The sequence below is a fragment of the Candida tropicalis genome, assembly GCF_000006335.3.
Source record: "Candida tropicalis MYA-3404 genomic scaffold supercont3.5, whole genome shotgun sequence".
NCBI classification, from domain to species: Eukaryota; Fungi; Ascomycota; class Pichiomycetes; order Serinales; family Debaryomycetaceae; genus Candida; species Candida tropicalis.
Window position 1 is genome coordinate 444,657 of NW_003020057.1, and position 25,711 is coordinate 470,367.

Here is a 25,711-nt window from a genome sequence, read left to right on the forward strand (position 1 = left end):
AAGTTTTGACACCTGATAGAACTTTTTTTTTTATTCAGTACTATTATCATTATTTTCATCATTATCATTTTCCATAATGCCACATAATAAAACCGCAACTTCCGTAACAAAATCACTTATATCGTCGTCTACTTCATCTGCATCTGCATCTCCGTCGTCGTCGGAATCACCAATAGTTAAAAGCATGTTGGGAATAAATGAAGAATACACAGGTTTGGTTATATTCTTTGCTTTATGTTGTATGTTTGTCATATTGACAATTTTCTATTTCCAAGAGAAGGATAACACATTATTGAATTATCAAGTATTGAAACAAACTGAAGATAAAGATTTAGAAGCTCAACAAATACAAGAAGACGAAACTGTTCAAGCCCATCGATGATGTGATTTTTGTAGGTATGATTATTAGAGTTATTTTACACGGTTTCCCCTTTTTTTGATTTCATTTATGTTTATTGTTTAGTATATTGCATTATTTACGGCGTTTGGTTTTTTTTTGTTTTTTGTTTTTTCTATATTTCAGTTTAACAAGGTTTATTTGATTTTTATTTATTGTTTTTGTTTATGTATTCAGTTCTGATTTCACTTTTTATTACTATTTGTATACCCATCTATACGGAAATTAAAATGCGAGTTTATTATTAGTAGTAGTAGTATTATACACGTTCTACTTTAATTTCTACTGGTTTCTCCTTGCTGAAACTTTCCATTGGTTTCATGCCCCATTTCTCTAACATTGCTTTATCTTCATCCCAACCGTTACACATGGTAGTTAACATCTTTTCCCCAGTGAAAATTGCATTACACCCACTCATGAAACATAAGAATTGTTCATGTTCTTTCATGGTGTATCTACCAGCGGCCAATCTAATAATAGAATCAGGCATAATTAATCTAGCAGTAGCAATGGTTCTCAAAATGGAGTCAAATTTCAATTGTCTTTCCTTAGGTGCCTTGTTTAAAACATCAACTATTGGAGTACCTTTAATTGGAACCAATCTATTAATTGGTAAAGATTCTGGATGAGGAGACATGTTTGATAAAGTATGCAAGAATCCAATATGATCATCAGTGGTTTCACCTAAACCTAAGATACCACCAGTACATGCTTTAATTCCAGCATTTTGAACATTCTTGATAGTTTTCAATCTATCATCATAGGTACGAGTAGTGATCACATTTGGATAATGTTCTCTTGAAGTATCAATATTATGATTATAAGCAGTTAATCCACTATCTTTTAAAATCTTGGCTTGTTCTTCATCAATCATACCCAAAGTAACACAAGTTTCCATACCTAATTCATTATTGATTTGTTTAACCATATCACTAATTCTATTCAAAGCCGATTTTCTACCTTTCATTTCTCTAAATGCAGCACCCATACAAAATCTAGTTGAACCATTTTGTTTTGCAATTCTAGCCTTTTCCATAACTTCATCAATATTGACCATCTTTTGAGCTTGGACATCAGTTTCAGAATGACTTTGTGATTGACTACAATAAGAACAATTTTCAGTACAACCACCAGTTTTAATTGATAAAAGGGTACATAACTGAACTTCTGAAGGGTTATGAAACTTTCTATGTTTGATTTGTGCTTGATGAATCAATTCCATTAATGGTGTATGATAAATCTCATTGATTTGTTCTTTAGTCCAATCAGATCTTGGTTGAGATGAAATGGCTAAATCAAATGCATTTGTTGGTGTAGGTGTACTAGTTTCAGCAAAAGATGATGGAATGCTAGCAGTCGAGGAAGACACAGTGGAAGCAACATTGGCACTACCAGAAGCTAAACTTCTTAATGAAGTACTTAATAATCTTCTTGAAATCATTGGATTAGTGATTGATATAAACGAAGGAGATACGATGAATAAAAGTAATTTAACAAAAAATAAAATAAAAAAAAAAAGAAAAAGTTTAATATAACCAACTCCTTTTTATCTTATAGGTGTTGCTCAATATCTCATTATTGGGATAGGGAGGTTATGCTCAACAAAAATTGAATTAAATTGACTTTTGCAGTATGACTCGTGACTCAATTGTAACACAAATTCAAAATTAAATCCTACCAATAAATTAATGCGAAAAAGTAAGATAAAAGTTCTAGGGCTGTAGCCCTAATGGCTCACGTGAGATGATTCGGAGTCATGATTGTCTGTTCGCACTTTTTGATATCCCACACGACTAATAGAAAGAGATGTGTTGTTCTATGCTTCGCGCACTGTACGACTGCAATTCGAATAAAAGAAAAATAAAAATATCAAAAGTGAAAAATTTACTTCTGTTACTATTTTCCTTATCCAACTCCAATATAATCAAAAATGGCTCCAATTGTATGTATTATATGTTTAAAATAACTACTTCATCAATTATAGTTTAGATAAGCAACAAAACGAGGATGAGTTTTACTCTTCCCTGGTTGTTATTCTAGGTGTATTTTTTTTTTTGATTTTTTTTTTCCACCAATTCTAGGTATAAGACTTCTAGTACAAAATATTACCCTTAAAACAAATTAGGGGAATGCTTTGCTGTCTTACGGGAAAAAAATATGTTTCTTATTTCTTACTATTTATATTGTGAAGATAGAGAACACATTTTTTCAACCAATGTGCGGTAGGCTAACCTTTTTCTAATATTTAGACCACTAAGAAATCCAAAGCTGCTAAGAAATTTGTCGTTGACACTTCTGCTCCAGTTGAAAACGGTGTTTTTGACCAAGAAGGTTACGTCAAATACTTGGTTGAACACATCAAAGTTGAAGGTATCGTTGGTAACTTGGGTGATGAAATCTCTGTTACTGCTGAAGGTAACAAGGTTGTTGTTGTTTCTAACACCAAATTCTCCGGTAAATACTTGAAATACTTAACCAAGAGATACTTGAAGAAAAACCAAATCAGAGATTGGATCAGATTTGTTGCTGTTAAACAAAACCAATACCAATTGCAATTCTACTCCGTCGCTGAAGATGAAGAAGAAGAAGACGAAGAATAAATTAGTCACTAGTTTATTATCGGTTTTTTTCATTTCATTTCAGTTTACATCAAAGGATTTTTTTTTTTGATTTGTTTAATAGGGTAATTTGTATTTAGGATTTTCTTTTATTATAATGTAATTTTAATATCTGCTTTAGAAAACAAACAAGAAAATACTTTAATAATATTGTTTTAACATTGTAGTCTTATTGATGAGATATAGAGATGCTCATCAGGAGGGGAATGTGTGAATTCTCGTGTGCTGATTGTTCATTGGCGGTAGATTTTAACCACCATTTCCCCTCATTGGAGTGAATATTACGTCGATTCAGGTGATTTTCACCGCCATGGAAATTCATCATCCATTGTAATGTTTTCCCCGGGAGTTATACAAACAAAGTAACTATCACAAAACGAATGTTAGTTTCCAGAATTCTTCTTGAATTTCCTAATTCCGCAAATCTCTGTTTCTGAACATATGTCAACTACACGTGTATGGAAACCAATTGTTTGTATTTGGTCTTGTCCTTGTGGTTTTCAGTGTAAACCCATTTCGTCTTTTTTAAATCGAAATCATTAAATCATTGATGATCTCTAAATTACTGTTGTTAAAACGTATTTCTTGTTGTACAGCAGTTACTAACTACAATAAATAATTGTTATTAATTAAACTCCATCCCCCCAATGTGGGGTATAGTACGGTAGTATGTTACAGCAATCTATAAAACTCTCAAACAAAGCTTGTTGTAAAGCACCAAGTGGAATCAACTGCAAAATAACTTAAACCGTTTATAATAAAATATGACATGTTCATGAGCAATACTACTGCTACTACAACAACAACGAAAAAACGTGATAATCTTTAGAATGAACTAAAATCTAGTGGTTTACGAATCACTATGTGCAAGAGGTGTGGAGAAGTAGGTTAAAAATAAAGTATCAACAACAACAGTTAACGTTTGCTATTAGCAAAAAAAAAAAAGCAATGTTTGATATTTACATTTGATGTCATCTCATCTCTCATGTAATTATATGTTTCATCTCAATGATGGCAATGTTTATTCTACATAGTTCCGATTGAAATGATCTTGTTGATGATCAACCTGAAATGAAACCAAAGTAATGAATAAAAAAAAAGGAAAATGAATGCAAATGTGGGGAAACTGAGAAAATCCAAGTTGCACTAAAACCAAAAAAAAAACAATGTATCACAAAAATTGAGCACTAGACAATTTCCGGAACACACTACAACTGTAGATTTTTCCCATTCCACACCAACAACAAGTATTTCGATGGTGTTCATCTCCTGGGTGGTAATTGTGATAATAGAAACTGAATAATGTATATGTATTAACTTTTTGAAGCGATACTATATACATAACTTATAACATCAACTCGATTACCCCCGTAAAAGCAAGAAAAAAAAAACTGCAAAAAACAAAAAAATATAAAAAACAAACAATAACCAAATAAATAAATAATGCAACTATAATTTTTATTTTATATAAATCTTTCTCCCCATCTAATTCTCTTTGTCAAAAAGGAACAAGGGAATGAATCACCAACTCATCTCTGTTAAACAAACAAGTACTTTTTTATCCCTGTGTGTAAGGACATAACGAATCAATTTATGTTGTTGTATAATTTATGTCTGAAAGAACAGGAAACGATATTGTATTTATGTATGCAATTATTAACAAATTCAACAATTAAATCAATAAACAAGATCATAAATAGCACAATGTTCATCATATAATATATAAACAAATCTAATAATCCATATGCATTTTCAGTTAAAGTGTCATTGGTTTTGGTTTTGGTCGATGTTTCGCTGGAAGAACCATTCAGTTCAGTATAATCTTCTAATTTCTTAGTTAATGTAGTTAATACAGACATATTAAATCAAATAAACTTATAGTAGTAATGAATGTGATGATGATAATAAAACAAGTGAAAACAAAAATGTCAAATCATTAACTATTCCTTCCTTCCCAAAATAAAAGAAAAAAAAATTGCAGACGAATTGTGTATGTATTTATATTTGACTATTTTTTTTTTTGGTTTTTATGTTTTGGAACCAACTGGAGAGTGTGTTACAATGTGTTTCTGTTTCAGGCAGTAGCAGGTTTCTTGTTCAGTTTCATGCATATAAAGTATAGTAGAAAAGTATAACCGTTGATGCGTTTTAGTCGGAATTATCCAGAAACTCCGTGACTATATCATTGTAAGATAGTCGTGTACTTTGGATTTTAACTTTTGACTAATTTCATTTATTTTTCCTTAAACTGTCATTACGTAATAATACTAGAAACACTAACCAAAGATATGTGGAATTCATAACCTTTACCCCCCTTTTTTCCACTTAGTAACTGTTTATTACTTATTTTTGTTGATTTTGATGTTCATTAGCAATCAAAGGTTGGCTTGTTTTTGGGTTCTGATATTTATTCAGAAATGAGTGGATATCATTTGAAAAAAAAAAAAGGTGTTTGTTTATCAGAGTATCGAAGCCGTTTGCCACATTTTCTTAACTTTTTTGAGTTGTCATTATGAAATAAAAGTAAGATAAGAACTTTAAACACTTGTTAAACATCTAAATTATCAGATGCCATTATAGTAGTATGGTAAAGATTTGCATACTTACTATCGTGTAACAACTGAGTCTCAAACACCACAATCACCACATTGTGGTGTATATGAGTGTTTTCTCTTACACAAACAATGATGAACAAGTGGCGCTTGTAACAACTGATAACCATCACACATTCTACCGCTTCTAGACTCTTGTTTAGGGTTATATTTGCACAACGGATAAATCTTTATCATGGAGTTAATATGCATGCTGTACACAACGTTGTTGATCTTATTCCATATTGTTCGTAGTTGCAAATTATCTGCAGTTCATCAAAGAAAAAAAAAAAATCATATGCAACCGTTAGACACAGTATTTTTTTGGTTTTGTTTGCACGACCCAGGATAGACGGCTGCGCTTATATTCTCTATTCCTATTTCTTACAAACTATACTAAAATTTAGTGCTTGTTATCTATTAATGTTTTACAATCTATTTGTTGTATGTATAATACACTCCCTGTTCTACTGTTGCTCTTTCTTCAATTCACTCTTAACCCAGCTTTCTAAACCTCCTTTAACAATAATGTCTTGTAAATTAGTACCCAATTCACCAACTTTTTGTTGCAATACAACATCACCATTGGAATCAGTAACAGTAACTTGAGCTTTAGTGACATCCCATTTCAAAAACCATCCGGTTCTTAAAGTTAATTCTTGACTATCAGCATATTTTTCTCTTAATTTATTAATCAAATCTGGGATTTCTAATGTTAACAATGCATTATTAATAGCATTTCTACCGAAAATATTACCAAATGAACCAGCAACAACTAATTTCATTCCACGTGCCAAGATACAAGTAGCAGCTTGTTCTCTAGAAGAACCAGTACCAAAATTGAAACCGGAAATAATAATATCACCTTCTTTAGTTTTAGTTTTAAATTCTGGATCATAATTTTCCATACAAACTTCAGCCATTTTAGATTTTGGAATATCATCTTGATAAGTGTATTTACCTGGATAGATACCATCAGTGTTGATATTATCGGCATCACACAAGATTAATTCACCTTCAATAGATTGTGGGAATCCAGGCAAGATCTCTACAGATCCAGAAGCATCTTCTTCGGCAGCAGATTCTTTGGGTTGAGTAATTTCAATAGATTTGATGATTTCTGGTGAGTCAGCAACTGGTTTGCCAGCTAGTTCTTCAACACCACCAATTTTACCCAATACAGCAGAAGCAGCAACAACTTCTGGTGATGCCAAGTACGCTAAAGCATCTTTAGATCCCATTCTACCTTTGAAATTTCTGTTGGTGGCAGAAATACCAACTTCTCCATCTTTCAATAACCCATTACCTAAACCAATACATGGACCACAACCAGCTGGTAATGGAATCGCACCAGCATCAATGATGGTTTGCCAAGCACCGATTTGTTCAGCATCTTTTTGGACCAATGAAGAGGCAGCAGCAACGTAAAATTCAACATTTGGATGAACTTTGTGACCTTTAATAATATCAGCAGCAGCTTGAATATCAGATAATCTGGAGTTTGTACAAGAGACCAAGTAAGCTTTGTTAATGGCAATGTTTTGTTTGGATAAATCAGAAAGAGAGTTGGAGACCTTGACAGAGTTTGGTCCAGAAACATATGGTGATAATGAAGATAAATCGATTTGTAAATGTTTTGCATAAACAGCATCTTCATCACTACTGACCTTGTTGTTGATTAAATTGTCAATGGTTTGTTGGTTGATTCTTGGATGGTTTGGATTGTTGATTTTATTCATTCTTTGTTTATAGAAATTAATCAAAGTATCATCAATTGGGAAAAGACCAGACAAGGCACCCCATTCAGTAGTCATATTAGCAATGGTTAAACGGTAATCAATAGATAATTTAGAAATGGCTTCATCGCCGACAAATTCAATAGCATGATTCAAAACTTCATCATTATTGAAAATCCCACATAAACTAACAATAATATCTTTACCAGTAACACCTTTAGGTAATTCACCAACAAATTCAACTTTAGCAACTGGTGGAATCTGCCACCAAGTTTGGCCAGTGGCCCAAATAGATGCAGCATCAGTTCTAACAATTGGAGTACCCAAACTACCGATACCACCATATGTATTAGAATGTGAATCTGAAGCAACAGTTAAGTTCAATGGGAAGGCATAACCTTCTTCAATCATAATTTGATGACCAATACCTCTACCAGCAGGGTAAAAGTCAATACCTTGTTTTTTAGCGAAATTTTCAATATTTTTATATTTTTCTAAATTCTTTTCAGATTTATTTTGCACATCATGATCTAAAGTATTGACAATTTGTCGATTATCTTTAACTTTAGTAGCTCCCAATCCCATGAATTTAGTCGCTACGGGCCAAGAATTGTCATGGGACATACAATGTGCTGGTTTGATGGTAACATAATCTCCACTGAATACTTTTTTATTAGTACCAACGGCATATTTTTGAACAATTTTTTCAGTAAGGTTTTGACCACGAAGTAAACGTGTTGTGGTTGAGAAGGATCTATATCTTAACATAATAGTTGGGTTAAATGTGTGATGATAAAGAAAATGAATATATAAGAAAAGAAAGTATTTTTTTTTCTAGATTGGAGTGGTTTCCTAAATGAAAAATTTTTCAAAGAGTCTGTGTGGTGATTCATAAAAAAAAGAAAATAGAATCAAAAATGGGGTTGATAACAATTGACTCGTGCGCCGATAAAGGAAGAACCGAAAAAAAAAAAAAAAAAATTAAAAAAAAAAATTTTCTTTGTGTAATTTCAATTCACGCCGCGAATGAGTCAGAAAATTTATTTCTAACTTCATTGGTGCGCTTAGTGAAGCATAGGGAAAGAAGTATTGACAATTGCGATGGAGGAAGTGATTGTCTGCCGTAAAAAAACACTCACTGCAGTTGTCATAGCAAGAGTGCTAAAGGAATAGATATGTATGGAGAATAATCATTTGAGATTGTATATTTATATTTCATTGAAATTTTGTAAGAAAATTTGACTAATTTTAAGTAATATATTATTATAACCATGTTTCCTTTTCTAATTGCGCCACTCCCATGAGCTCTCTGTCTTAAGGAATGTATTAACCAACTATCAAGTAACTAGAAATAGACTCACATCTTAATTACTAGTAATTTGGTTAATCTGTTGGATGGATTAGCACCTTATTGGTTCGTGTATACTATGTATATAGTCACATACGCCATAATAGGAGACTCTGATGGACCGATTGCGTTTATTGGATGCAACTTTTCTAATCTTAAGACATATAAATTGAAGAGCACTATAACATTACGGTAATTCTAAATAATAGGACGTCTATGGATAGTTTGATATGGGTGGGTTCACTAGTTATACTTATACGAATTCTTCATTTTTCTTCTTCTTTGCAACAATAGCTTTCATATGAATAATAAAAGATGGAATAGAACCTAGTACAGGACAAATTTGCAACCACAACGTTGGACTGACGGCCAAAAATAACCTGTAGTTAATTACAATCATTATTAGCATTCCAAATATAGAAAATGCTGTGCAGATAGCCTTTCTAATGGATATTTGTTTTATGGTGATAACAAAAATAATTAAACCAGCAATAAATCCTGGGATTTGTATAACTAAAGCAATAAAGTAGGTAACGAAACAGACAGAGTCAAGGCTTTCACTAGGAGGCAAGAGAATTTTAAAAACTTGAATTAAAATTAATTCAAACACTGCTGTAAAAAGAATAGCACCAATAAAGTACCATAATCTAATTGGTCTAATGCCCGAAGCAGGAGTATCATCAAGTTGATGTTCCTTTTCAAGTAATGTATTTGCAGCTGACATTGTATGTGGAGGAAAAAGATATTGGGTAATACTGCTGTGTCCGTTTTTATTTTTCTTGGACGCAATTTCTCTTACCTTACTTATACTGTGTGTCTTATTTTTTCTTTTGAAGTCGTGCACTTTGTGACCCTAAATGAATTATATGAATCCAATCTGCTAGAACTTCAAGCTGGTTATAATCACAAACTATGAATAAATTAACTCTTATCATTATTCCATAATGAATACGACGCAAACATTGCACAGTATTAATAGACAATTAGAGTATTGTGATTCAACAGGGTTCACTAATGTCTCGTGGAGACAATTTATGTACCCAAAAAAGTACACAATCCATTGCTTTGTAGGAAGTAAGTCTATGAAAGACTCGTCTTTAAACTATGATGACAACATATCATTATACTATTATTTAACATTTGAAAGTTTTACTTCCATTTTATACACACTTGACATTTATATATTAGGAACCGTAAGAAATTACAACTCTTTACAATTGAAAGCACTATAAAAATCAGTCAAACTCTAAATAATAGGACGTTTATTGATTATATGATATGGATTCACGAGCTATACTTCGACCTTTTCTTCATCCTTCTTCTTTTCTTTTGTAATAGCTTCCATATACATACAAAAAGATGCCAAAGAACTTAAAACAGGACAAACCAATTGCCAAGCAGAAGGACTAAAAGACAATAAAAACCTATAATTCATTACAATCATTGTAAATAATACAAGTATAGTAAATGCCGTGTATATAGCCTTTCCAACAGATATTTGTCTTATGGTGAATGCAAAAACAGTTATAACAATAGGGAAAAATGAAAGAAGTATACATGATATCATGGTGTATGTTGTATAACAAAGAGCGTCAGCGTAGACACCAGACAAGAAACTCTTAAATCCTTGAACTAGCATCAATTCGACAACTGCTATAAAGATGATAGCACGTGTGAAGAGAAATGCATTGATTGGTTTTATATCTAAAGCAGATGAATCATTAGGTTGGTTTTCCTTTTCAAGTATTGGATTTGCAGCTGGCATTGTATGTTTGTGGAGGAAAAAGATTGTGGGTAATATTGCTGTGTCCATTTTTATTTTTCTTGGACGCAATTTTTCTTACCTTACTTATACTGTGTGTCTTACTTTTTCTTTTAAAGTCGTGCACTTTGTGACCCTAAATGAATTACATGAATCCGATTTGTTAGAACTTCAAGCGGGTTATAATCATATATATATTATCCTATAATAATTCGTCAAGCTTATCAGAAGATTTCTTTAATTTGAATATTTGTTTTGCCTGCAAGATTGCAAATATACCAGCAACAATGAAAGGATAATATTTATAATTACTAGTAGAATCTATTTCAAGAAGTAAACTGTAATTACACACCACTACTAGTATCAACATCAATTGAGCAACAATATTGGCAATAATCTCAAGTAAATACATTTGTTTGAAACAAGTGACTAAAAGAATGATCAGATGCACTAGTATTTGCATAGTTATAGTCGCCACGATAATATACATGGCGTATTCAATGGTGGAAATAAATCCACTTTTGGAGAAGAAATATTCTAATCCCACACCAGTCATAACTTCACATAGTAGAACAGTAGTTGCGTAAAGATACACTGGAATCATATCCATTGGTTTAATAGGTGATTGAATAATATTGATATAATTACTTTGCTGACATTTTTCATTAATCATTGTTTAGTGGGGACTTAGTTATATCGTGTGTAAAATATTCAACAAGATATGCTTTTTTTTTGTTTTGCTGCGATTATTGTTTTTCTGTGTTGAATCCAGATCTTGTATCTCAGGACAATTATGTATTGAAACAATGTGGATATCTGGGAAATTTTTTAATTCAACCAGAAGCATTAATAGCTCAGTTGGTTTTACAATGGTCCCTTGGCCCAGTTGGTTAAGGCGTGGTGCTAATAACGCCAAGATCAGCAGTTCGATCCTGCTAGGGACCATTTCTTTTTTTTGCTGCGATTTGCTTCTACAATTTCAACATGAGATTAGTCATCAAACGTATGATACAGCCGATATATTATCAAACTATATATCCAAAACTATATTTTTTCTCATAAGCCTATTAATAAAACTCGGATTTTTTGCAAGAAGTAACTTTTTCTTTTTCATCATCAAAAATACTTGAAGTTGGAAGCAAACTTGAAAAATCACCATCAATCAACGTGTGTCTAACATAACTGATTTCACCATTTGCTGCCATTGGTACGGTATGTGTAGTACAACCACAAGCACTACAAAAGTATTTCTTTTTAGGTTTACCACTTTGAGTTTTATTAATGATATATTCTGTTAATAAATTATCTTTATCATTAATTTTAAGATTTTTTGAATTATATTGAGCTAATATTTGACCTAAATGACCACTTCCTTTACGACAATCAGGACAATAACAAACTAAACATGCTTCTGGTTCACCTTCTAAAGTGAACTTAACTTGACCACATACACATGAGCCTGAATATGACATTTCTTAAATTGTTGTTAATTAATGATGTTGTAATTTGCAAGTAAACAGAAGAAGATGAAGAAGAAGAGATAATGACTATTTATATAAATGAACACTTTTGGTTTCCCCACAATATCGGTGTTAAGAAATTTGTAATTAATCAAGAAAAATAATAATAATACACCTTTGGTGAGTACGAAGTTTGATGCCAATTATAATTGAAAAAAAATGCTTTCAAATTGTTTTGCTGAACATGAATAGATAATGATCTACATGAAATTAACGTCGACTTAATCTGTACATTACTAAGCCCTAACAGTAATCCAACACCGACGGATATTTGAAACAACGGAGTAATTCCGGTGTTTAAGAACTAATTTCGCTTGTCGGACTATAGTGATCCTTTAGTGAATTAGATTTGCCCTTCATTTTTAGATCTTGTAAAAACCTAATATCGGGGTTAATAGACAAATATTTTTTGGAATTTAAATATATTGTGGAAATAAAAACTAACATAAACTGAATGTATTACATCTGGACGTGGTATCATTCATATTAAAGTTGAAGGAATTAATAACCAAAGTAAATTAACTGAGATGAGCTTATATTTCCCTAAATTGAAATAATCATGAAAGTATTCAATAATCCAAAGAAATATTTTCTTTGATTACTTGCAATTTCCTAACTAGTGCAATATATAACTATGATAATATGTTCCATTAAAAAAAAAAACTGCAAAATCAAAAAGAAAAATATGAAAAGCCATTAGTTGTTCTATTTTATTTTTTATGATTTTAGATCTCGATATGAATCCAATAAAATCATTTGATTCAGAAACAGAAGTTCAATCTTCTACATGGGATATACTTGGAGTTGCTATTGAGTATCCAATAAAAGAAAGTTCAGATAATTATGAAGATTTAATTGATTTTTACTTTACGGATAACGAAGAAGAAGAGAATATCAATTCTATACAAGATCAAATATCTTTACCACGTAATAACAAAAGAAAAGACCAAACACAAGATATAACCGATAATTTACATAAAAGTTCTATTCATAAACGTCGGAGAACCGACACTGGTTCAAAATCAAAAGAATTGAATATTCCTGACTTTGCGGAAATCCAAACAACTACAAATATATCTAAAAAAGTTGCAAACCATGAATATCCAGATGATTTACAAGTACTCACCAAGGAAACAAAAGTTGAAGAATGGATAGCTTATGCAAGAAATATTATACACAAGAAGTAACCGACAGACAAGGAAGTAGTAGATTACTTAAATGAATATACAAATATATGTATCAATAATGAATTATGCGCACGGAAATTATGACAACTTTTCCGGTTTTTTTATCTAATTCATCGGAAATTGCAAAAAATCAAGAGGGGACACAACTTGATATTAGTTCTTTCATTTTGCAAAACAATGATTCTTATTCTTATTGGGGGGGGTCAGTCCGTTACCCAACCGAAAGAAAGAGATGAATAACCGTGTCACATTGTATAAACTTAGATATCTTCGGAATTGTTTTTTACCGGAAAAGTCATTGTTAAAATTTTATTTTTTGACTTTTATGTCCGGGGGAATATATATATATATATTGATGTAAAGTTGAATATCGATTCGAGGAGAAGATGTAACGTCTCTGTATTGTCTAGTTTACTGACCATATACAACCAAATCATGACTGTTTCGTTTGATATTATTATTTGTGGAGGTGGATTAGCTGGTCTTGCATGTGCTATAGGATTGGTTAGAGCCGGTCACAGAGTTACAGTATTGGAATCAACTAGAGAATTGAGTGAAGTAGGTGCTGGAATTCAAGTACCTCCAAATTCTGTTCGAATCTTGAAAGAATATGGAATTTATGACAAATTCACCAACGTAGTAACAAGACCAGAAAGTATAGTTATTAAAAGGTATGAAAATGGTCAAACATTGAACTCTACTCCATTGGATCCAGAAATGACTGAAAAATATGGAAATCCCTATTTGTTAATTCATAGAGCTGATTACCTTAAGATTCTCTACGAACTGGCTGTTGAAGCCGGAGTTGTAATCAAGAAAAACTCACGTGTTGTTGAAGTTGATGGAAATATTCGGACGGTGACTCTTAAAAATGGAGATACTTATACTGGAGATTTGATTATTGGTGCTGATGGTATTAAATCAAACGTTAGAGATAGTGCTGTTGTCACTGAAGAAACAGTTTTACCATTACCTTCATCCTATTGTGCTTATCGGGTGACCATTCCTGGAGAAGTCATGGCTGCTGATCCAGTGATTAGTCATTTAATGACGGAAATCAAGTCTACTTGTTGGATTGGATATCGAAGACACATCATGGCCTACCCCATTAGAGATGGTACTTTGTATAATATGGTAATGATCCATCCCGGTCAGGCAGCAGTTGGCGTATGGAATGAACCAGCTGATTTAGAAGAAATGAGAAATCATTTTAAAGATTGGGACCCTGTTGTTTGTCAATTATTGAGTCATGTGGATAAAAGTTTGAAATGAGTATTAGCAGATATGCCACGATTACCAAGATGGGTTAAAGGAAGAGTTGCATTGATAGGTGATGCTGCACATTCCATGTTACCATTTTTGGCACAAGGCGCAGCCCAAGGTATTGAAGATGGTGCTACTTTGGTCAATGAATTGGAAAAAATCAGTAAAGTTGAAGAAATCGACCAAGCATTAGTGAGATATGAAAAGAGAAGAATGCGTCGTGTTCATACGATCCAAGCTGGTGCTAGGAGTATAGGAGAAACTTGGCATCTACCAGATGGAGATGATCAAGTAGAGAGAGATATTAAAATGAAAGCTAAAGAAGACCATAATCCAAACAAATGGTCAGATAACGAGTTCCAACATTGGTTATTTGGTTGGAATGCATTCACAGATTGACTTTGTAGTAGATATGTACCTTTGTGTTGAATGAAAAAAACATAACAATATAACCTAGCCTCTGGAGAGATTATGTGAACATTTTTATAGTAATTACATGTCAAACAAGCCAGATTTATTTGAGGTCAATGATACTGGCTTGTTGATTTTTTGCTTGGGTGCTTAATTATGGGGGGATCATTGATATATTACACAAAATCAAAAAAGGAACAAGTAATAAAAAAAAGGGGCAAGATTTTGTTGAACAATAAAAGAACACAAATGAAATACATACTTTATTTTTTTTGCCAGGTGAAACAATTAAAAAAGAAAACGTATTTTGCACAAAGAAATTGCATATCAACTGACATCAATGTAAACATTCCGTGCCAAATATACAATAGCAAAGGGAGGAAAGAAAGTAGGCTACGTGGCTTAATTCCCACTAGGTCAATCTACCGGTTGTCGCGGAAGAAGAAGAAGAAGAAGAAGAAGAAATAGAACATAGGAAAAAAAAGGGTATATGACTTCGTGTATCAACCATAATAGATGGTGAAATATTCATATGTTCTACCGACACAACTAACGAAAAGTAAAAAGTGGCTTGCAAAATAACGATATGAAATTCAATTTATTATAGGCATTTCAACATTCTTCTTCCATAAACTCGTTTCATTACTTTGCCAAAAATAGAATTTTTTTTTTTTCTTTTTCGTTTCTTTTTTGTCAAATAAACCTTAGTCGTGTGTTTTGGTCGATAACACAAAATCGTAGTGGATGGGAGCAAATGGTTTTGAGTAACCACGACGTGATGGCGTCAGCTTGTGGTGCTAATGAGGAGTCGTCTGTGGGCGTAATTACTCGCCTTAATGGTGCACTCCAGTTCCATTCACAGGTCGAGACCTTTTTCTGATTTGTTTGTGATTTATTCTTATTGGGTGAAATTGCACAGCAACATTAGCTTCACAATTTGTTTTGTTGGTGCCTGAACACTTAATTTCGCCAAACATTCTTTAATTCATATTCTCATTGTAACCGAAGGGAGTGCTTTAAATATTGTTCATGCAAGTCAAGAAACAGAGAATAAGTTGACGATGCTACTTTGATTTTTGCTTCCTTTTTTTGTTTTATCTTTTATATTCTGTTCATTAAATTAGATCCGAAGAAGAAAGCAATCAATCAAATCTTACATCTAGAAAAAAGAACTTCGAATCTTTGATTTTAAATCTTTTCCACTTCTTCTTCTTCTTCTTTTTCTTCTTCTTTATTTCTGTTTGATACAACTATCTTTTTCTTGATAAAAGTTCTTTTATTAAAGTCACTCGCTAATACAAATCTGAATCCTCGTTAGAGTATATATACTATTTTCACAGGAGGAACTATTATTATTATTATTATATTATTATCTACCAAGACAGAAACCCCTTGGATAAGATTATATTGAATAACGAAAAAGCGTTTATTTTTAAACCTACCACAGCAAAAAATAAAAAAAAAACTTTCTCATCCGGAAGGAAAAATAATCTTTACATTTCTTGGCTGTGTCGATTTTTCCTGATTTTTTTTTATTCTTTTTCTTTTCCACTTTCAAACCCACATCAAAGTGTTTACTATTATTTACTAGTACCAACTATTAAAGAATATATTCACAACGTTAGATCCTACTAAGTTATCATTATCATGGCAGATTCTCAATCTTTGGCAGTAGGGTTAGCTGTCGGTATACCATCCTTTATCGTCTTGGTGGTAGTAGCGTTGTTTTGGTATAGAAATCAGAACAAGCAAAAGAAGGAAGACTTGCGAGATAACGAGTTTGATATCGGTTTACAAGATGATCATTCTTTCAGTCAGTTCCAAGAAGAATTACACATGCATAAGGAAAAGAATGACTTTATCCAGACAAAGGAACATGAAAGACTAGCAGGAGACTCTTCTGAAACAAGTGGTAGTAATGATGGACAACAACATTCCACTTCAACCATAAGTAGATGCCTACAAAACCCTTATGAACGTCCGGCAATAACTAAACCACAATCAAGTTATGATTTCTACGAGACATTTATCCCTGTGTTACTTACTACAAACCAACATCCAACACCATCAGAACCTGGTTCTACGGCTGATATCAGCGACTCGAATATTAACACAGCTGCTGGTAGCACAACGTCATTGGTCAATTACCATAAGCATTCATCATCAAATGATTTAGACACATTAGCAAAGCAATTAAACAACCCAGCATTTTTTGAAAAACTACCTAGCAGAGCCGCAACCGCCAAATATTCCGTCAAACCAAGACAAGTAATTGGTAGTCCAACTAATGGTAATTCTTATAATAATTCGAGTAGCGATTTGATCAACAATTACTTGGTTGGAGAAACTCATGCTATAAATGATCATTTTGTATATGAAGCACCAAAAGTTGAAGTAACCCAGGTACAACCAAAAGAAAAACAAACACCACTCGAGCAACATGAAGAATCATCAGAAGCCGATGCTACAGAAAGTAGTACGAGCACAACTCCATTTAACGATAAGCATAATATAGCACACTAATTTGTCCGCTGAGAGATTGTCATAACCAATGGGGGACAAATCACACATAAATTAGATGCATTGCTGAGATAGAAGCTGTTATACCTATTATTTTTTGCATGGGCTGGGTAACCTTGTATAGTATAGAACAAAAGGATCGTCTTTTTAGATATATACATATTTAATTCTGTAGTTTATTATTATTATTATTATTTTTTAATATTAATGCTTGTATTTTAGTTGCAATAAGAATCTAGAAAAATCGACCACCATATATACAACTGAGTTTGCCTGTCTACGTGCGCGCACGCACGCACGCACGCAAATGATCAACTCAACTCCATCAAAAACTAAAATCAATCCTCCAAGTTATCCATCATCAATTAGCATCTCACACCAACTAATGTTCAGAACTAGATTATTCTTCCGTCCTTGGTTGAAAAGAACCTATGCAACTTACAAGAGGTTTGACAATACCACCTCATCGTTCACTACTTCGTATGCTCATATTTTAACCAGTAGGAAAACTTTATACGTTGGAGGAGGCTTATTGGGATTCTATATTTATAACCTACATGCAGCTCCCTTCACTGGTCGTCGTCGATTCATCTGGGTTCCATACTGGTTAGAAAACAAAATTGGAGATTATTCATACTATCAAATTTACAACCAATACAAACTGATGATATTGCCTCATTCAAATCCATTATATACTCGTGTATCCAACATCATGAATAAGTTATTAAGTGTTGCTTTGACGGATAATATCAATGATGATATAAGCCAAAGATTTTTAAAGCATTTGAAAAGTTTGAATTGGGAAATTAATATCATTCAGAATAATAACTTGCCACCAAATGCATTTATCCTACCAAATGGGAAAATCTTCATCTTTAGTTCAATTTTACCAATTTGTGAAAATGATGATGGGTTGGCTACAGTCTTAGCGCATGAATTATCTCATCAATTAGCTCAACATTCAAGTGAACAATTACTGAAACAACCTATATACTTGGTCTTGTCAACTATATTATATAGTATAACAGGTATTTCATGGTTTAATGATTTATTAATTAATGGGGTATTGACTATGCCAGCATCAAGAGAAATGGAATCCGAAGCTGATCATATTGGTTGTGAATTATTAGCGAAAGCTTGTTTCCATCCTGAACAAGCCATCAATTTCTGGCAAAGAATGAGTCAAGCTGAAAAGAGATTAACTGGTAGAACTGTTGCTGGAATGGAATCAATCCAAACTTGGGAATTTTTTTCTACACATCCTGCTACAAGTAAAAGAATTGCTGATATTCAAAAATGGATGCCTCGCTTGTTACAAATTAGAGAATCATCTGGATGTTATGAATATGGGAAATTCCATAATTTCAATCAAAGTTATTTTAAACGTTTCTAGATTTATCTATGTACAAGAATATATTATTCTTAACCTATTTATTATATATATCACTTTTCATTATCTCAGTTGTCCCCGGAATTTCACTTATATATACAGATTTTGGTCTAAACCAAGATAATGGTGTAATTTCAATACCTATTTTATAATCAGTGAAATCAGTCTTGTCAACATTCTCCGAGGGTATTTCCAATAAATACACCAGTACAACACCTAATCTTTTTCTAGTTTCCACGGTCTTTGAATCATAATAAGGTACACTAAACTTAATAAACCTCAGTAATTCATCTGATCCTTCAAGTTTAACATTTGTAGTTATCCAACTTTCAATTTCTTGTTCGGGAATATTTATATTAAACTGATCATTTTCCAGTACAAAACCTTTGGACAATATTTCATTATCAATATTATCTCCGTTTGAACCATTTTGGAAAATATATTCAATTATACGTTGTTCAACTAATTGAATAGTTTGTCTTCTAATAGAATCATACAGATTATCTATTCCAACTAATACATTTTCAATAGATGATTCATCGTATTTAGCAATTCTAATCATCTCGGATTTTTCCCATTTAGTTATACCCAATCTTTTCACAGCTTGATCATATTGATATTTTCTATATTTAACATATCCAAAATATCCTAAAAGACCCAATGGTGGACCAATGGTAACATAATATTTAGGATGATAATTTATGAAAGTCAAAATACCAGCACCTATAACAGTGGTGATTTTTAATGGTTGTGGGATAAGATTATTCCAGATTAATTGTGGATATGTTTTATTAACAATATAGGATGATCTTGGTGTGTTTGTATACTGTTTAAAAAGTGTTCTTTTAAATACAAGTGATCGTAGCATTGTTGATGAACAAATCATAAAGTTGTGAAATTTTTCATACTGCAGAATTTTCTTTTAAACTCAAAAAAAATTGGCTTACTTGTAGAGGCAACAGACATGGGTATGTGAAGACATCACAAATTCCAAGCAACAGGTCCTATAGTATAGTTGGTTAGTACACAAGGTTTTGATCCTTGCAACTTCGGTTCGAATCCGGATAGGACCTTTCTTTTTTACCCACAGTATTATATTTTTTAATTTACTTGTGTGCCACTCTAAACTACTCACTACATAATATAAAGTTGGAATAGACCATATCGTTCAAGATAAGATGGTTAATTCTGTATTCTGCAAGTGGGTTTTCTATTTTTTTTGAATGGAGAATTAAACTTGGTCTGCGTTGAAGGTAATAATTTTTTTTTTATCAAGAAAACTTTATTCCGAAACGCATTTTCTACTTTTCTTCTGCCAAACAACATAATAATCATGATACGAACATCACGTACAAGACAGATTCTAGTAATATTAACAATTGCTATATTATGTCTTTTGATTCTTTCAAATATTAGTCTATACTATAAGAAGTATTATTCATTTATGAATCTAGATGATGATGATGACGGCGACGACGAAGATGATTATGAAGGAGATTCACAACAAGAAATGAACCCTCTGACCAAGGCACCAGAAAAGGAAGAAAGTTTATTTGATAAATACATAGGAGGTACTAAACAGATGTCCCCCGATGAAGTAGAAGCATCTGTTGAACAAATAGAAGAAACTACTAAATCGAAGTTGGGTGTACCTGTTTTTGGTGAATTTGAACCTGTTACCATTGAACAACCACCAATCCCACATATTCCTACAGATTTTAAAAATATTAAACCATTGAATTTTAGAATATATTCACATAACATTAAAAATGGTGGGAATCATGAATTACTGCCAGGAGAACAAGAATGGACAGCTAGATTAGTTCCCCTTGCTGCATCAATGAGATTCAATACATTAGTACAAAACTCCATAATTACATTACAAGAAGTTTATAAATATCAAATGTTAGATATAATGAATGAACTTAATCGTCATGAACCAGGAAAATGGGAATATTATGGTCGTGGAAGAATCGATGGTGATGAAGTTGGAGAATTTGTTCCGATTCTTTGGAAAGCAAAAGAATGGGGATTGGTTTATAGTGATACTATATGGTTAAATGAAAAGGATCCAAGAACATCAGTACAAGGATGGGATGCGGTATATGTTAGAATTGCATCATTTGTGACTTTAAAACATAAGGAAACTAATACCTATCTAAATGTATTCAATTCACATTTTGATCATATTGGAGTAGAAGCTCAACTTGGATCAACGGAGTTAATCTTGGACAAGATGAAAGAAATAAACCAATGGCCAAGTTTCTTCTGTGGTGATCTTAATTTGGAACCAAACCTGAAACCACATAAAAAATTAACTAGTGAATTGGTTAGTTCGGTAGAATTGGTCACTCCATACAATAGATATGGTCATTCATGGAGTTCTGTCACTGGATTCCAAGGACAAGTTTTAAAAGAAGGCGGTCAAAATATTGATTACATTTTTGCTCCCAAATACGCCCAGTCCATTGATAAAGAGACCGAGTGTAGTGGAAATCTGGTGTTTGACAATATTGACTTAAGGTTATACCAATATGGTATGTTACATTCAAAGTTTAATGGTAGATACATTAGTGACCATAGACCAATTGTAGCTGATTACGTAATGAGTAGTAAATGTGTTTAGATTAATGTAATGGTTTGTACCTGAAATCACGTGTTAGATCATCCCCTTACGCACGACTTTGCATACAAAACAGAAAGTAAGAAAAGAAAAAAAAAATAAATAAATAAATAAGTTTGGTAAGAATGATGTCAGCGTGTGTGTATGACAGAGAGTAAAGCGTGAGTGATTAAATCCGCATTATTCTTAGTATGTTTGTTTGTTGTTCACTGGCAATATATTTCTCTTTTCCCAGTATCTTGTTTTTTTTTTTTTTTTTCATATTTGTTTTTTGTTTTTTATTCAAACAACTATTAGACTATAGAACACATATATTAGAATATTGAACATGTCAGAGTCACTAGATTCTACACTTCATAGTAGAAGTAATGTACTACATGATTATCATGAAAAAATTCACACACAGCCGATAAAACCATTAATAACTGAAGAAGACAAGAAAAGTTATTATTTCCGATTGATCAATTATGAATACCACAGTCTTCAATCTGATTCAGAGATTCGTCAAAAGTCTTTATTTCAACTAATGGATTATTGCGAATTGCAATATGAAAATTCAAATACACAGACACAATCTGGATCACATCAAAAGGGAATCAAATCATATATTCGTGGATATCTTGTTTTCAATTATTTGATCAATGGATTTATTATGCATCACTTTAATGGATTTGATGAATTTATTGCCACTAATGAAACCGATTTTATTATTTACTTGAACATTTATGCATTTTACAATACCGATGTGTATTTTTCAAATGGAAATTATTCTGTATTTGCAACTGATTTAAGGAATTACATGAAAGATTATCTTGTCAAAAACAATATACTAAGTTTTGACATAAATGAATTATTCAAATGGTTAAACGAATATATTTCGTATTTGAAAGACAAAGATAGAAATGGTTCAACACTTCCCGATAACGAATCATCAACCCCATCTCCACCTTCATCGCCATCTTCAACAGCATCATCATTTTCATTCATTGAAACATACAAGACTCCTGATTTGCAATACGAAGAAGACTTTAAAGTACGATATCCATCAGTTAACTCATACAATACATACAAAACAAGTTCAAAAACACATCAATCATCACATCATACCAGACCACCAATTCCTACTCAGGTACCTCCTTCCCCTCCACAGAATGATTTCCCACGACTTCCTGATGAGAGTCCAACACACTTGTCGCCATTGCGTTTACTGCAACTGTCACCATCACTGCCACTGCCACTGTTGAAACTTCTTGCGTCATCTCCACCACCAATTCCACCGCCTCACAAATATCCGACCAAGGAATACCCCACCGCCCCTTCTGTATTAGACACAAATACCAGTCCATATCCACTTCAAGAAGGCACAGCCTCACCTCCAGGTTCTCCTCAAGGTTCTCCACCAACATTATCACCAAGTCCTGCATCCATGCTGTTGTATAATCCTGTTTCGATCCCAGTCGCAGTCCCTGTACCAAAAGAGGAAAGTAAATATTTTAAACCAAAATCCTATGGTAGACCAAAGCGAGAAGTACCAGATGGTTACTTGCGTCCAACTGACTATACGACAGCAAAAATTCATGGTAGTAATGTCCATACACCTCATTTATATCCACAGCAACAGCAACAACAATACTTACCAACCCATAATCATTATCAACAACAGCAACCTCCTCTTCAACAGCAACAATACATACTACCACTGAATCAGATCCCACACCAATTCCAACCTTCATATCCTCAACAAGCTCCACATTACATTCAACCTTTCCCTTATCAGCAGAGCCAAGTATTACCGCCTCAACAACAAGCAATAGCACATCCATCACTGATGCAACAGCCAATGCATTACCATGGCAACAATAATGGAGCACCACTGGGATCACTTGTTCAACAAAATAGTGCTTATTCGCATATTCCATCACATGTTGTGCACCAACTGGACTCACTGAGAAATAAGAAACAGAATTTACTTAAAGAGTTTTCTGTTTGTGGGTTGAGAAACTTTGGATCGTCTTGTTATATCAACTCAACAATTCAATTATTGTTTGGTGTATATGAATTTAAGTCGATTTTCAATCGTGGGTATCAAAAGCATGTTAAAGCGTTAAAATATCTCAAGATGGTAGCCAAGGCAAATAGCCACTCTAAGGATTCAGTATTATTGAGTGATGCTACTGCGGGACTTTTAAAGACATTTCAAAACAATGGAGGTGTTTCTGTTTCTCCTACGAAATTCATTCGTGTGACAACAATGTTAAAGCCAGATTTCAATATCCCATATGAACAACAAGATGCACAAGAGTTTTTATTATTTTTGTTGGACAGACTTCATGATGAAATGGCTGATAAACTGCCGGAAAATTATAATCCTGAGGAAGCTCTTCGCAAATGGAAGATTAAACTCTCACTTGATACCAAAGATAAATATTTAGATTGGTGCAAGTCTTTACATGAACACGAAGGTACCTCCCCAATCACAGACTTATTCCAAGGACATTTACAAAACAAGTTAAAATGTAACAAATGTGGATATGAATCTATTAGTTATTCACAGTTTACTATTTTATCATTACCTATTCCAGCTAGTAGCACCAAGGAGGTTAATTTAAGTGACTGTTTAAGGTATTTTATTCAGGACGAAGTTTTATCAGGAGAAAACGCATGGCATTGTCCGAAGTGTAATGGAGAAGTGCCAACTTTAGATAATCATCCTGTTTTTGAAAACAAAAGAAGTGGACTTTTCAAACTTGGAGGGAAAAAGAAACAGCATCAAAATCAAAAGAATCTGAAAAATAACGAGAATGCAATTTCTACAAAGAGTGTCAATTTTGTCAAATTGCCAAGTATTTTGATTCTTCAATTAGGGTTATTTAATTTCACTGACAAATTGGACATGCAGATTAGATACCCATTAGTATTAAAGTTCAATAATCATGGACACGAGATAGTATACAAATTATCAGGTATGATTAATCATGTTGGTAGTTTAAAGAGTGGACATTATACTGCATTGGTGAATAAATCAAATATTAATGAAAAGTTAAAAAATTTGGACAATTTAAAACAACCATTCTGGTGTTTCTTTGATGATGACAACGTCAAATCCAATGTAGCAAATGGTCATTTAAGTCCTCCATATGATGAAGTGGTTTCATCAGATGCTTACGTTTTATGTTATGAGAGAATAGATATTTAAAAAGAAATACAAATCTACAGTACTTTATAGAATCAAAATATAACTTATATTTTTCTTAAAATTATACTACTACTACTACTACTACTCCTCTGAATCAAATGCATTTTGCAACTTCTTTTTAGCTGGTGCTTTCTTCTTTAGACTAAGTTTTATAGGTCCAGAAACACTAGGTGGTTTAATAGGTTGATCATTAGTAGTTTCTTGTTCTTCTAATTTCTTGCCCTTTTTGATTTGCCTTAGTAATAGTTTTTCTTCTTCTTCTTGACCATCATCATAAGTTTTGTTTTCCAGTAATGATTTTAGTGTTTCTTGTGGATCGATAAATCTAATCTCTAAATTAAACCCTTCGTCATCAACATCATTATCGTCATCATCATCAATATTTGTTTTAACTTTAACTTTACCATTTTTACCCAAATATTTAACAAATGAAGTTAAAGTTCTCCATCTTGTTGAATTCATATGAACATGATCTTTATCTCTAATATATTCTTGATAAAATTTATTTGCATTTATAAATTTTGTACCATGATTTAATTTTAATAATCGAAGAAAATCAATAATAAATTGATCTGAATAATTATCAATTAATTTATTTGATTCTCCCAGCAATTGAATTTGTGAAATTTTACCTTGATGAGAAGGTGAAGAAAGATGATTTTTAAAACCATTTGAATCTCGACATTGTTTTTGACAAAGTTGACAATAAAATTTAAGTTTTTGTAATCCTGATGCTTTTAATTTCTTTGATTGATATTTCGCCGTTCCTAATTCTGCTTTTGCCATCTTGAGTCCTGGATTATATTTTCGTTGTATAGGTGTTTGATTTATTGTAAGATTAGAAAGTTTTTTGGTGATATTTTTCTTTTGAGCTGATGGTGCACCTTAATTAGTATTGGTTGGTGCACGTACTTGACTATGGTTTAGCATGACAAATGACATAACTGTCATATTTGAGTCAAATTAAAGCTGTCGTTCTGTTTAAATATTGAATTAATGGTTCAGATACTATATTTCTTATCTTGGCTGTTAAATACTTACTTTCTCTGTAGTCATTTACCAAACTGCAAAATCATCAATCAACTATAACATTTTACATAAATCTGGTAACGAAATTCAACAAAAAATATCATATCTTAATCAAAGTCT

The 25,711-nt window shown here is 32.5% G+C and overlaps 15 protein-coding genes and 2 non-coding genes across 17 annotated transcripts; 9 read left to right on the plus strand and 8 right to left on the minus strand. All coding sequences in view use genetic code 12, as the record gives it.

Annotated features, from left to right (window-relative positions):
- Positions 1 to 656: 656 nt before the first annotated feature.
- On the minus strand, positions 657 to 1,838 carry BIO2 (biotin synthase; the record flags this gene model as incomplete). Its single annotated transcript, XM_002549567.1, has 1 exon — positions 657 to 1,838. The coding sequence occupies one exon, from the start codon at positions 1,836 to 1,838 to the stop codon at positions 657 to 659; it is 1,182 nt and encodes a 393-aa protein (XP_002549613.1).
- Positions 1,839 to 6,073: 4,235 nt separating this feature from the next.
- Positions 6,074 to 8,110, minus strand: LYS4 (homoaconitate hydratase; the record flags this gene model as incomplete). Its single annotated transcript, XM_002549568.1, has 1 exon — positions 6,074 to 8,110. One exon carries the CDS (start codon positions 8,108 to 8,110, stop codon positions 6,074 to 6,076), a length of 2,037 nt encoding a protein of 678 aa, XP_002549614.1.
- Positions 8,111 to 8,943: 833 nt separating this feature from the next.
- On the minus strand, positions 8,944 to 9,414 carry CTRG_03912 (uncharacterized protein; the record flags this gene model as incomplete). Its single annotated transcript, XM_002549569.1, has 1 exon — positions 8,944 to 9,414. One exon carries the CDS (start codon positions 9,412 to 9,414, stop codon positions 8,944 to 8,946), a length of 471 nt encoding a protein of 156 aa, XP_002549615.1.
- Positions 9,415 to 9,981: 567 nt separating this feature from the next.
- On the minus strand, positions 9,982 to 10,503 carry CTRG_03913 (uncharacterized protein; the record flags this gene model as incomplete). The annotated part of the gene is made up of 1 exon (XM_002549570.1): positions 9,982 to 10,503. One exon carries the CDS (start codon positions 10,501 to 10,503, stop codon positions 9,982 to 9,984), a length of 522 nt encoding a protein of 173 aa, XP_002549616.1.
- Positions 10,504 to 10,654: 151 nt separating this feature from the next.
- Positions 10,655 to 11,125, minus strand: CTRG_03914 (uncharacterized protein; the record flags this gene model as incomplete). Its single annotated transcript, XM_002549571.1, has 1 exon — positions 10,655 to 11,125. One exon carries the CDS (start codon positions 11,123 to 11,125, stop codon positions 10,655 to 10,657), a length of 471 nt encoding a protein of 156 aa, XP_002549617.1.
- Positions 11,126 to 11,323: 198 nt separating this feature from the next.
- On the plus strand, positions 11,324 to 11,397 carry CTRG_06398. The gene has a single exon. It is a non-coding gene; the product is annotated as a tRNA-Ile (tRNA).
- A 122-nt stretch (positions 11,398 to 11,519) lies between these two features.
- On the minus strand, positions 11,520 to 11,924 carry CTRG_03915 (GFA family protein; the record flags this gene model as incomplete). Its single annotated transcript, XM_002549572.1, has 1 exon — positions 11,520 to 11,924. One exon carries the CDS (start codon positions 11,922 to 11,924, stop codon positions 11,520 to 11,522), a length of 405 nt encoding a protein of 134 aa, XP_002549618.1.
- A 767-nt stretch (positions 11,925 to 12,691) lies between these two features.
- CTRG_03916 (uncharacterized protein) lies at positions 12,692 to 13,159 on the plus strand (the record flags this gene model as incomplete). Its single annotated transcript, XM_002549573.1, has 1 exon — positions 12,692 to 13,159. The coding sequence occupies one exon, from the start codon at positions 12,692 to 12,694 to the stop codon at positions 13,157 to 13,159; it is 468 nt and encodes a 155-aa protein (XP_002549619.1).
- A 435-nt stretch (positions 13,160 to 13,594) lies between these two features.
- On the plus strand, positions 13,595 to 14,431 carry CTRG_03917 (uncharacterized protein; the record flags this gene model as incomplete). The annotated part of the gene is made up of 1 exon (XM_002549574.1): positions 13,595 to 14,431. One exon carries the CDS (start codon positions 13,595 to 13,597, stop codon positions 14,429 to 14,431), a length of 837 nt encoding a protein of 278 aa, XP_002549620.1.
- Positions 14,432 to 14,443: 12 nt separating this feature from the next.
- On the plus strand, positions 14,444 to 14,821 carry CTRG_03918 (FAD-dependent oxidoreductase; the record flags this gene model as incomplete). Its single annotated transcript, XM_002549575.1, has 1 exon — positions 14,444 to 14,821. The coding sequence occupies one exon, from the start codon at positions 14,444 to 14,446 to the stop codon at positions 14,819 to 14,821; it is 378 nt and encodes a 125-aa protein (XP_002549621.1).
- A 1,659-nt stretch (positions 14,822 to 16,480) lies between these two features.
- On the plus strand, positions 16,481 to 17,356 carry CTRG_03919 (uncharacterized protein; the record flags this gene model as incomplete). The annotated part of the gene is made up of 1 exon (XM_002549576.1): positions 16,481 to 17,356. The coding sequence occupies one exon, from the start codon at positions 16,481 to 16,483 to the stop codon at positions 17,354 to 17,356; it is 876 nt and encodes a 291-aa protein (XP_002549622.1).
- A 304-nt stretch (positions 17,357 to 17,660) lies between these two features.
- CTRG_03920 (metalloendopeptidase) lies at positions 17,661 to 18,746 on the plus strand (the record flags this gene model as incomplete). The annotated part of the gene is made up of 1 exon (XM_002549577.1): positions 17,661 to 18,746. The coding sequence occupies one exon, from the start codon at positions 17,661 to 17,663 to the stop codon at positions 18,744 to 18,746; it is 1,086 nt and encodes a 361-aa protein (XP_002549623.1).
- A 34-nt stretch (positions 18,747 to 18,780) lies between these two features.
- On the minus strand, positions 18,781 to 19,629 carry GOA1 (Goa1p; the record flags this gene model as incomplete). Its single annotated transcript, XM_002549578.1, has 1 exon — positions 18,781 to 19,629. The coding sequence occupies one exon, from the start codon at positions 19,627 to 19,629 to the stop codon at positions 18,781 to 18,783; it is 849 nt and encodes a 282-aa protein (XP_002549624.1).
- Positions 19,630 to 19,743: 114 nt separating this feature from the next.
- Positions 19,744 to 19,816, plus strand: CTRG_06399. Its single transcript has one exon. It is a non-coding gene; the product is annotated as a tRNA-Gln (tRNA).
- Positions 19,817 to 20,076: 260 nt separating this feature from the next.
- CTRG_03922 (uncharacterized protein) lies at positions 20,077 to 21,369 on the plus strand (the record flags this gene model as incomplete). The annotated part of the gene is made up of 1 exon (XM_002549579.1): positions 20,077 to 21,369. The coding sequence occupies one exon, from the start codon at positions 20,077 to 20,079 to the stop codon at positions 21,367 to 21,369; it is 1,293 nt and encodes a 430-aa protein (XP_002549625.1).
- Positions 21,370 to 21,694: 325 nt separating this feature from the next.
- On the plus strand, positions 21,695 to 24,562 carry CTRG_03923 (ubiquitin-specific protease; the record flags this gene model as incomplete). Its single annotated transcript, XM_002549580.1, has 1 exon — positions 21,695 to 24,562. The coding sequence occupies one exon, from the start codon at positions 21,695 to 21,697 to the stop codon at positions 24,560 to 24,562; it is 2,868 nt and encodes a 955-aa protein (XP_002549626.1).
- An 81-nt stretch (positions 24,563 to 24,643) lies between these two features.
- On the minus strand, positions 24,644 to 25,348 carry CTRG_03924 (uncharacterized protein; the record flags this gene model as incomplete). The annotated part of the gene is made up of 1 exon (XM_002549581.1): positions 24,644 to 25,348. One exon carries the CDS (start codon positions 25,346 to 25,348, stop codon positions 24,644 to 24,646), a length of 705 nt encoding a protein of 234 aa, XP_002549627.1.
- Positions 25,349 to 25,711: the final 363 nt, after the last annotated feature.